Genomic DNA, 11,879 nt, shown 5'->3' on the forward strand with positions numbered 1-11,879 from the left:
TTTTCCCTGTCCCCAGCAAGCTTTGGGCTGGTTTGGCCAGAGCCATCATGCCTTTCAGTAAGTCTGTGTAGCAGCTGTCACAATCAGCTGGTTTCAAGTGAATAAAACTTAGTGTTGCTAAAACAGAAGCAACAAAAATACTGTTTTGGCTGCTGCTGAGGTTGAACAGCATAATGGCTTTGGTGATAGGAGAATTGACCTTTAATGAGAGAAGTCAATTATGTTGAGGGATGGATGAGCTCCAAAAGGGAAAATAATGTCATATATCTCTAGTAAATAAACAGGCTGTATGGGAAGTATCTTTTATATTTTCAGTTAAAATGGCTAGCAAAAGATAAAGGGGGAGCAGATCACTTCAGAGAGAGTGTGTCTGAAACCAGTAAATACTGATGTGTTTTCTGATGCTTAATCAACCCAGTGTAGAGCAGTACCTCTGGTAATAAAATATGTGTGTTTATTTAGTACGTGGAAATTCCTTCTTGGTTCATACGTGGAGGCAGCCCACATGACTTTAGGGTTGCCACATGTCCATGTTGGGTTTTGTAAGCATTTTTATTTTTTTCCCCTTAAGTGGTGCACTCTGTAGAGCTGTTTGCTGCATATCCAGTGTCAGTGTGCCCAACACTGCCTGGTGTGGTTAGCCTGCCCAGAACCAGCCTCCTTTGCTCTTGCAGCCTTTGGCTGTGTTCTGAACAAAGCATCTGCAGACAACTTGAGGTGCTGTCTGACTTGATTGAAGGTAGCTCCAATTGTCATGTGGTCAGGAGAAGCACATCAGCTGTACGTTACTTCTGTGCATGAAGCTGATAGCAGACCCCAGCAGAACCCCCAGGTTCTTCCTCCCTCCTTCCCCTCTGTACCCTTTGAGCCTTGTGCTAGTTGGCATTTTTTCCCCTGGGAATGGTAAATGGCTTTGCTTTCAGCTGCAGCTTTGATTTGGAAGTTAAGGTATCCTTCTATAAAAGCACAGCACTTGCACTTGTTTCTCAATAGTTTGTCTTGTTGAAACCTAATGGCTTTGAGGGCAGAGGCTGTCTGACATCATCTGCTGGCTCTTGAGGGCATGAGCTGCTGGTGCACGGGAGCCCTTAACCTTCAGCTTGGATACTTAAAAAGTATTTGAAAGCTTTAGCAAACCAAGAAGGTGAGGCAAGGGAGTGGAAGAAAACACTGCGAGTTAGAATGCACATTTTGAGGTTTCTGACACCCCCTTTCCACAGGTCTGTGCTTTAGGCAAAGACTGATTCTGTTTCCTGCAGCAGAACATATCTTTATAAGCTGTCTCTAAATGAACCTTCTGTCTTATCCAGGAGATATTTGTGACCAGCTATTAAAATTTGCAGTCTCAGATGTGCAGCTAGAAAAGAGGCAAAGGCAGTTTGCTGAAAACTCTGCCTTTTATTGTGAAGATGTCCATAATAATGGGTCAAAAGAGGGGTGAAAAAAAACAACAAACCACTCGATTTACTTCTTCAGTATGGAATTTCACAGAGAACTGTAACTTTATTTTTAAATAAAGGAAAGTAGGATGTACAGGGAACACAACTCAATAGGAAATCTGAAACCTGTACCTGCTGTTGTGTGTGCCTCCCTGCAAATGTTGAGTTAAAAGTAGAAGACAGTTTTTAGTACTTGAGATGTCTTCAAGTAGACTTTACTCAGCAAAGCTTTGGTCACCATTGAGGTAGGTAGGCAATGGGATCTGTTCCATGAAACAGAAATTATCCCTTAAATTTTTTGCCTTGTTTTTTCCCTGGGATTTTTCTCTTATATTGCACATTTTGCCTTAAGGGTAACAGCTGCATAAACACTGTCTTTCAATATTTATTCAGTATCTTGATAGTTAAGCTGTTCCAATATATCTTAGGGATTTTCATTCTAATTCTGTGCCTTCAGACTTTTCTTTCTCTGACTTTGTACCCTCTGTGGTAACATTAGTAAAAAGCTTTCAGTTTTGGTGGGTCTTTTTATTAAAAGAAAAGTAATTGGAATAATTAGAGCTTAGTTTTTCTTGACTTTTTCTTCTAGATTATCCCAATGGCATTCGGCTCACGTCAGCTGTTCCAGGAGCAGATATCAAAGTGCTAATAAATTTCAATGCACCAAATCCTCAGGACAGGAAGAAGTTTACAGATGATTTGAGGGAATCAATTGCAGAGGTTCAAGAAATGGAAAAGCACAGAATAGAGTGTAAGTACAAAGGTACATATAATAGAGCATTTTCAAGCTAATCAAAATAAGAAAATTCTGAGTATGCATTTAACCTATTACAACTCCATAAAAGTTCAAAATAATGTGGGCTTTTTTCCATGATTTTGACTTGACAAGGAGGAAAACCCCAATGATATCTTCAGCCCCAGCTGAGTTCATTGACTCCTGTTTATTGCAGTGTAACTGCAGTGGAAGTTTAGCAAATAGCAATGGATAGGGGAGAGATGATTTGTGATTTGTAGGATAAATTACAGTAAGAATTGTAGGGATAATTTGCATCACACTGAAATTCTCAGTGATAGTCCTTCAGATAAGTTTCATGGGATTTTTCTTCACTTCCATGTTGCTATTCCTGTATTCTCTCAATGAGGAAGTCACAGTGCAAATTGATATATTTTGCTGGAAGTTCCACAAGTGTCTAATTACAAATTGTTATATTTTGCTGAAAGTTCCATGGGTGTTTAAACATGCAGTTGTATCTCCTGCTCTTCCAAAAGAGGTCCCATGTGTTGTACCACAGAGCTGTTAGCAGGGGGTGAAGCTCCTCTCTGGCCTTCAGCAGTGCCAAACCAACTCCTGTCTGTTACTCACAGCAACTGCTGATCACACACAGCGATTGGGCTGTCACCAATTCCCTTGGAGTAGTCAGTAGAAGTGAATAGCAAAGTTCCTGTCTTTGTTTCAGCTGAACTAGAGAAGCAGAAGGGAGTGGTGCGTCCGAGCATGTCCCAGTGCTCCAGCCTGAAGAAGGACTCTGGGAATGGGACGCTGAACAGAGCTTGCCTGGATGACAGCTATGCCAGTGGGGAGGGGCTGAAGCGCAGTGCGCTGAGCAGCTCGCTCAGAGACCTGTCTGAAGCAGGTAAGCACTGCCTCTCCTCCCTTGCTCTGTGCATGCAAACATGCCTCGATGATGCCCAGAAAGCCCAGCTCACACTGGGCCTCCAGAAACAGTAATACTGCCATTTCCAGCCTTTTCAACAGCTCCTCTTTCACAGTTCATGTTTAATTTCTGTTTGTTTTTTTACCCTTGTTCTATTAAGCAACCACTGTTTGAAAGCATTTAAGCTGTTGTAGATTTGCTATATATACTTTTAAAGGAGAGTGAAGACAGAGGACAAATTGTAAGTTTTTAATTTATAAAAAAAGATTGACCTGTGCTAGGAGTAACTCACTTAGTTTTCCTTTCTTTTTTTCATCCCCTTTGCTTCTTCCCCTTCATTCATTAGGCTTAGAAAGAAAAGGAAGGGAGCTGGTCTCTGTGCAATGAGCGCTGTCTGTGTATTGTGTGCTCAAGTGTACCTGTGTCACCACCTTGATGAATGAAATTGAGTGAAGCCCTCCTAAATTCTGTCTAGAGCTATGTATTCAGCTGCAGTTGTCCCTGACACTTTTGTTGTTTTGTAACTCAGATATAGTTCTAATTCTTGCAAAAGAAGTTGTTGTGAAATACTCTTGACAATGCAATAAAAGAAGCCCTAGTGGACAAGAATACTGATATCCCACAAAGCCACTGATGTGTCTTAAGTTTAATTCACCGATTAATGCAGCTAAAGACTGAAAAGCAGTGGTGGTGTGATTTTTTAGCCCAAGAAAGCCAGGAGAAGTTTGGCAGGTTTTTATTTGATGATTTGCCTCACCCCTGGCATACCCATGTAATCTCAGTGTTCAGCATGATTCCTGGCTCTTACATGAACTCATACCTGAACACCGTGTCCACTATTCAGAAAGTAGCAACTAGATATTTTTAATTATTCGTTTTTTAGTTCATAGTCTGTTACATACTCTGATTTGTTCTTTTAGTTGCAGTGATGATGTGCAGTAGAGTCATAATTTCAATATTCTGTATATCTTTGGTAGTAGACACTGCTTGCCTTTTACCTTTTTTAACTAAAGAAGAGATTCTAGCTATGCTGCAATAGATAAAATTGTTGTAAACTGAAATTCTAGCCTGTGTTTTGTGAGTATATGTATGTGCCTACAAGTATGTAGAGAGTGAGCTCTTTCAATTCTTTTATTCTCTGTCTAGGCTTTCATACTTATATGTCCATTTGCTTCATTAAAAAGACTTGGGACCTTGATCCAAAATCCGGCTGAAGTTGAATATTGGTGCTCGATTGGCTCCAGTGGATTTTAGATCAAACCCTTAGTCTTCACCCTTCTTATATCTCAGATTTGAGGATACTTCATCATCCCTTTCTGTGGTTTTGGTTTTCTCTCATTAGAATGAGAACTACCATATTGTCAATATGTGAGTTCAGTGGGTATCTGTACCCCTCAATGTGACTTCCAATTAAGTTTTTCATCCCATCAGAATTATTCATCCTTCTCTTTCAAACACTGCCATGTAGTTAAACTCATGTTATGGATTTTATTCACTAAACAAGCATTCGTAGCCATGAGCACATTTCACCTTCCAACAGGGCATGCCTGTGACTGGCATGCTTACTACTGAAAAGAACTTTTTTCCATGATAAAAAGTAGAAATCACTCACAGACTGCAGGGTTTATCAATGAGTTTGTTAAACCCAACTAAACTTAATTTTAACTTGAAATAGCTGAGAATTATGGAGAGTTTCTGTTTGGTCTTGTGCAGTGCAACTGACTTGAGAAATGACATGCCTGGTATTTGCTTTATTATTTGCTGTAGTAACTTCAGTGAGATGATACATGTCTGTTCTGCCTTTGCTCAGGGAATAGCTTGCATGTGAGGCTAATTTTAATTAATTTCAATGTGGGAGAGATGGCCATAGTAAAACAAAGAAATCTCAGAGTTAGGAAGATCCTGCCCCCAGCAATGATACTATATGAAATTGCTTCTATAAAAGAGCACTAAGTTAGGTTGCCTCAGTTCTTTTTGTAAATGAAACACAGGATCAACTAGGAGGAGGAACAAGAGCAGTGGGGCTGTGTGGTCCTGTGCCCTTCTGTGCAGAAAGGCACCAGGAATGTGGATTTTTCGAGAGGTCCTTTCTACATTAAATCAGAAATAAACATGAGAAAATAGCCTGGTTGCATATTTATGCAGTAAAGCAGATAACTGTCCAATGAACATTGCAAAGACAAGTTTTTAACTATTTATTCAAGGTAGGGGAAGTCTGATTGAACAGCATTTTGGTTGCTTGGAAAACAGTCCATCCCTGTCCCCCAGATACCAGTAGTGAGTGGTGGCTGTGGAAAGTGACTGAAATCTCTCTCTTGGAAAACAGTCATGATTCATAAGCTGCTTAGATCTACTGAATGCTGATACCCTGAATGATTCTGACTCCTAAGCTGAAAACCCTATGGAAAGGCAAGATGTCTCTGTCAGGAAGCACTGTCAGGAATCCTTTCCTGATGGTTGTTCTTCTGTGTGTTTGTCACAACAGTTTAACTCTCAGTTGTGAAAAGGATGTGTGTGAGGGTCTCTTACTTGTCAGTGTGGACTGACAGTTCTTTCTGTAGAGTACAAAGCAGAATGTTGCAACCAACTGTCCCAGAATGTGAATATGTCAAAAATATTTAGTGGGTTTTTTCCTCTAAAGAAAAATGTATCATTTTTATAACACATCCTTGAGCTATAGTCAAGGAAGAGCTGAATTTATTTGGCCCAGACTTTGAAATTCTTAATTCACATAAATGTATTAGAAGACAGATAAATTTTACTGCAGCTAAAGCTGAGTCTTATGAGTTCTGATAGTTTTGGACATTTCACCACTTGCTCCATATACAACTACATGATGAATAGGTCTACAGAAAGATGTGAAAGGTGTGATTTCCCATCGTGGCCATTAGCCCATGGGAAGAATGATTTGGTTGCCAAAGCACAGCAGAGAGGATTAGAGTAGTTGTGCTGCTGACCTGGCTGTCTCCCAGGTTTCTGGACTGATTTTAGGCTAGTCAGTCTGAATTCCAGCCACTTTGAGGTGCTGGAGGACACACTGCATTCACATTGGGTTTCAAGTGGTGAGCACCTGTGGAAATCAAACTTTATTTCCCCCATCCCTTCCCTGCAAGGTGAAAATCATATTTACACACTGCACTGGTTTAAAAATCCCAATTCTTGGTATGCCCCAGTAACACAGAGCTGATATCCCCATGTCATGCTGCAGCCTGACCAAGTGCAGGGTGCTAGAATGGTCCCTATTAGTGTGAGCTGGGCTTGCCTCAAAGCAATCACAGACCAATAGACTACTTATAAACCAAACCAAACCAAAAACATAGCGGAGTTCCAGAGTTTAAATCATTCTGTTTGTATATTGCATATAACTCAGTCAGCCTTTACCTTTTTCAGTGTTTATTAATACCTTCCAAAAAAACCCTTTTTTAAAAACAATTCATAATGTATATATTTAAATTTCCTATATTCCAAAATGTAATGGAAAAAGCTGTGGAACTTCTCAGCATTGTAATCCCCTTAAAAAGACTCTGAGTTCATGGAATTACAGAACCCCTTAATCCGTTGAAGCAATCTGTGCTGGGATGGTGCAGTCCCTTGGCTCCTCTCTCATCCCAGGCAGGCAGGGTTACTGGGTCATTCCCTCCTTCCTCTCCCATGGATTTTGCTGCACAGAGGTTGCTAGCAGGCTTTAACTCTCTTATTAGAAGAGCTTTCCAAGCAGGGAGGGATTTTTCCTGTCTCTTCCCTTGTCACTGCTGCAATATTTCCTATTCTCCAATGGAATAGCAATAGTAAGGGACATGGTAGAATTTATTGGGGAATTAAAATACAACAGATATGTATCAGTCAAGTCCTTGGTGTTATGGTGATCATTACCACCAAGTGATGGTTTGGTATGATAATACCAAACCCTTCCATCAGCCACCACACCCTGGACATAAACACCTTTCTGTCACCAGTTTTTCTGCCTTATGGAAGAGACACTTTGCTTTGCCCGTGGAGGAGCAGTTTGGCAAGGCCAGGTGTGGTCATCCTGTTTCCCCATCTCCTGGGCTCCACGGAGAGCAACCTGAACATGCCAAGAAACTATTTGCACAGTCAGTGTGTGATCTTAAGACTGTACCTGTTTCACACAGAAAACAAGGTGAAAAGATGAAGGTTGCAGAGTCTTTGCCCCCTGAAAGTGGTCTACCTAAATGAATGACTTAATTAAACATTAAGTAATTAAAATTAATTTAAAACTCTTTTCCCCAAACCACACAAAGCCAGACCATAATATATTGTTTAGCTAGCAATATATGTCACTGCCACAGCAGTTTCAAGAAGTATAGGCAGCAGTGAGAAGTATTTCCATTTGCTGTAATAACCTGCAGGCTGCAATCCTGCACACATCCATTCCACGAGTCAGAATTGGTTTTGTTAGGGAAACTCTGAATTGTCTTTTGGAATGTTTAAGTTTGTAAAAATACTTTAATTACTTGAGATTTCTACTGTAAATTGGAAATGTTCTTAGCCCCATTAATGCCTGTACATATATGAGACATATTATACTTACATAAGCTCAAGATATGTCTTACAAGTAATATTCATATCTAACATCAGTGAATTGTTGGAGTGAAATCAGAAAAGCTTAAACTAATTGAAATTTAATTTTATAAAAACAGTTTAAAAACCTCTCTAAGTAACAACCTTAAGAATTACAACTAGTTGCATGTTAAGCAAAACTAGTCCTCAGATGTGATAAATACCACCTTGCTTTATACCACAGCTGCTAACTATTCTACCAGTACACGCTTAGATGCAACTCTAGTCAAGAGTCATCATTTTCTTGAAACATGTGTGAAGGCTGCAAGTCTAGGGAAGTATTTTTGAGATGGGATGGCATGCCAAAGACCAGGGAACAGTCTGAAATCAACACACATCAGCAGGGGAATGCTCTGGGGCCTTTACTTAATAGCTTTCATATCACACTGTATGTCAATCCAGAGTTGGGTTCAGTTTGTTTTTAAGAAAATCACCAAAGCCTCTGCACAGCGATAGTGCCTATCTCAGGGAAATTACAGACATTTTAAGTAGGATTTTTCTGTTTGTTCTTGGCTTTGCTAGTGCTACTTTGCCCTGAAGTTATTCTAAGCAAAAATCCATCTGTCTCTCTCTGTCCGTATATAATGTGTTCATGGTTGTTTTGTTAGACTGTGACTCCTGCCATTTGCAAAAGGCATTAGATTTTGCTGTTTTCCTTCAGTTTTGGCCACATTTAATGATCTCTGTCAGCTCTCAGTCTTGTTTGCAATACTGACTGCTAAGTTACAAGGTGACTGTCTTTCTCAGTGTGTTTGCATCAGCAGAGAGTGATTTGAGTGCTAATCAGTACTAAACCCGTTAGCAGAGCAGAAAAATATCAAAGCCTGACTAGGAGTAATAATAAGGGATTATCAAACCCAGTTTTTCATGATGAGTTCATAAGATAGTACAGATATGGTTTGGGTCAGGCTAAAACTGCAGCAGGAGATAAAGCTATTGACAAAGAGCCTTTCTAGGGAATTGGTCTGAATTCCAACAAATCTAACGAGTCAAACAGAACACCTTGGCCACAAACGCCTTCCCCTCAGTTCAGTGTCACTATAGAGGAGTTTGTACTGGGGAGCAACTCTCCGTGATAATGAGAGAGGGGGAATTGTTCCAGTAGCCTAATGAGAACTGTAGTTCCTAAGAGAAACTGGAGTTTCAGGGCAGCATCCTGTGTCCAACCAGGTCAAAGTTATGCTTATGGATCCAAGAAGTGGCATTGTTTGGTCATACTTATAACCTTATGAGTAGTCTAAATTGGTCTATGAAAGGGTCTGTCAAGAAAGGTGAACCTCCCAGAAATTACTGTTCTGACCCACTTACAGACCAGTCCCAAGGTCCTCTTCAGCTCTGATCCCAGGTGGCTTTGGGGTGTCTGTGATGAGACTATGTCACTCTGTGGTGCAGTGGTGCTGAAATCTTCTCATTCTCCCCCAAAACTACCTCTTAGAGTAGAAGACTCTGAAGGCAACAACGTACCAATGCAGGGTGGAGATTGATATTCGGCCTTGCAGGAAAGCAAGGAGAAAGCATTGAGAAAACTTCAGTTTCTAAAACCATGTGGATTTTTGGGAAGCTTTGAGAAATGGGGCACTCTTCAAAGGTTAGCTTTGTTTATACACCCTGCCAGTGAAGGGTTCTGAGTCCTTGCAAAGCAATGCTCAGCAAGCTATGTTCAAAAACTCTCTATTTCCACTGCAGCCATATGCTATTTTCTCCCCTGTGAAATGGGAAAGAAAATCTGGGATCCTGTGTCCTATATATAGCCACTGAGGTCTTCTGGCTCTTTAGGCAAACAGTCTGGTGTTTCATGTGTGGTTTTAGGCAAATGTCTTTGCAATTTGAGACTGTTGGAGAACAAATCCAACATGCTTAAAGATAAAGCACTGCACAGCTAAACAAACAAAATCTAGCCATAATGTCGCAACAGATTCCAGATTTATTGATCAAAAATTAAGTTTAGTTTTTATAAAACCTCATGAAAGAAGATTAAATGAAATCCACTGAGGTTCAAAGCTGAAACTGAAATGATGAAACCGATGCCCCTCACCAGTGCCCCATACCGAAGTTCAGAACATTTCAGAATTAAATTTTATATTTGAATTAATACCACCCCACAAGTACCTATCAGTGCTACCACTGTTTGAAGAAAGAGACGTCATAGGCGATTAGACTCCAGGAAAACAGTTTCAAATCCTTGCTGGTCAACATCATAACCACAGCACAACATACAGAGGCTAAAACACATGTATTTTGAGTTGTGCACATTCCAAAAAAAATCACACCCCGCTCGTGCTAGTTGGTTCACAACAACAATACAGCTTCAAAATGAGTCAGGTACAGAAACTTACTGTAAGAAACGGCCTTAGAGCTCTAAGTTTCTGCCTCGTAGCTGCTGTGCCCGCGGCGCGGTGTCCCCCGCAGCCCCTAGTGCGGTTAGAGCTCCCGTAGCGGCGCAGGGCGAGCGGCGGTTCTTCATGGCTCTTGTCTCAGTCTCTAATCTCTGGTGTTGCATGTCCTGGGCAGGCAAGCGTGGGCGACGCAGCAGTGCAGGATCGCTAGACAGCAATATGGAAGTAAGTAGGAAGTTACTGATGTCTAGCTGGATGTGATGATGTGCATTTCAAACCTTTCTTTTATATACATATTTTTTTGCTCTTTTTTCTTCTAACATATAACCTGCCTGCCACAAATAAAATGCATGCCTAGGCTACTCACTCCGTATTCTTCCAGCTTAAAAAGCACTGACAGCTTGTTTTAGACCAATGCCATTTTTGGTTTGAGCTAACCTTGTTCCCTTTGTTCCTGCAAGCATGGTTAAATGAATATGATGTGTCCTTTTGCCACCATTTCAGTCTGGTCCCAGCTTAAAAGCCCACTTGCTCTTTGTTACCAAGTACACTGTTCTTGCTGTTTGATATTTAGCTACAACTATTGACTGTCATGCTCAACCATTCCCATTGCTTATTTTCAAGTTCAATTGCTCAATGTATGCAGTCATGACACCATGGAATTGCACAGACAGGGCATGGGAGGAAAAAATTATTAAGACAGGTGAATTCAATGTGGATTTCATGAGATTTCATTCATCTTCAAACCATTTATATATACTGTTCATGTCTCTGAATTCAGCTTGCAGATTTTTTCTTTTTTTTTATTTTCTCTTTTCTTTTTTTTTTGTGTTTGCTTTAGGTAGATTGCAGTTTAAATCTAGCACACTTTGCCTAAGTACTGTTGTGTCCCATAACTCTTTAAAAATACAAACCCCAAACTTCCAGAAACCAAATTCCAGGCTAAATAATAGACAGTGTTGGACCATAGGTCAGAATAACACAGTCCCACAGAAATCTTAGTGGCAAAAATGGTATGGTTCCATTTAACACATAGTGCAGAGGTAGGCCTGAGAAGCAGCACTGTGACATATAGTAGTGGAAAACTACTATCAAAAAAGCTTTAAATACTGTTTTGAAATCAGAACTATAACTGTAATATTTGCTGCTGTATGTTTAACTATTTAGGTGGAATGTAGTGATATTTTTTGGTTGTAAAAAAGCAAGCATGGTATTTTTTTACAGTATTTTAAAATGTATTTTTCCCATTAAAAACACACTCCTAGGTCTTATGTCATGTTACTCTTCCTAATTTTTTTAATTTTAAGTCCTTTCTTTCAATATCAAAGTACAGAGAGAAAAGCAGTTAATGCTTACCATACCCCACGAGGGGCACGAGTGCCTCGTTGGCAACTTAGGGAAGGTGGAAATCAAATTTCTCCTAGAACTCTTAACGTAGTCCACCCATGTGAACACTGAAGGAGGAGTTTGTGGGTCAGTGTGAACTTTTTTCTTTTAAACATTTTAAGATTTTTTTAATTTTTATTTCTATTAATTTCTTTTTAGGGGTCCATCATTAGCAGTCCTCACATGCGCCGAAGAGCTACATCAACCCGAGAGTGTCCATCTCGCCCTCACCAGACTATGCCTAACTCCTCCTCACTCCTAGGTTCCTTATTTGGTAGTAAAAGGGGAAAACCACCTTCCCAAGGCCATCCACCATCTGGCTCATCACAGCAACCTCCGCACCCTCCAGTCCTCCCACATCAGCAGCACTCTCAGCACCCCTCGGCCATGCACCACGCGGGGGCCGTGGAGGGGCAGGCGCAGGCTCAGGTGCATTCCCACCACTCTCAGTACTGCCACATGCAGCAGAACCCACCACCCTA

The 11,879-nt window shown here is 40.6% G+C and overlaps 1 protein-coding gene across 1 annotated transcript in view; it reads left to right on the top strand.

The window, feature by feature from the left end:
- Positions 1 to 11,826, top strand: part of LOC103800108 (IQ motif and SEC7 domain-containing protein 1-like) — a gene marked incomplete at both ends in the record, with an annotated part of 18,032 nt that extends 6,206 nt beyond the window's left edge. Inside the window, 4 exons of the mRNA XM_009072470.1 lie at positions 2,029 to 2,190; positions 2,897 to 3,073; positions 10,187 to 10,236; positions 11,557 to 11,826. Of these exons, the coding sequence (XP_009070718.1) occupies positions 2,029 to 2,190; positions 2,897 to 3,073; positions 10,187 to 10,236; positions 11,557 to 11,826 (659 nt within the window). The remainder of the gene's footprint in view (positions 1 to 2,028; positions 2,191 to 2,896; positions 3,074 to 10,186; positions 10,237 to 11,556) is intronic.
- Positions 11,827 to 11,879: the final 53 nt, after the last annotated feature.

This window comes from Acanthisitta chloris, unplaced genomic scaffold (genome assembly GCF_000695815.1).
Source record: "Acanthisitta chloris isolate BGI_N310 unplaced genomic scaffold, ASM69581v1 scaffold45813, whole genome shotgun sequence".
Lineage (NCBI taxonomy): Eukaryota > Metazoa > Chordata > Aves > Passeriformes > Acanthisittidae > Acanthisitta > Acanthisitta chloris.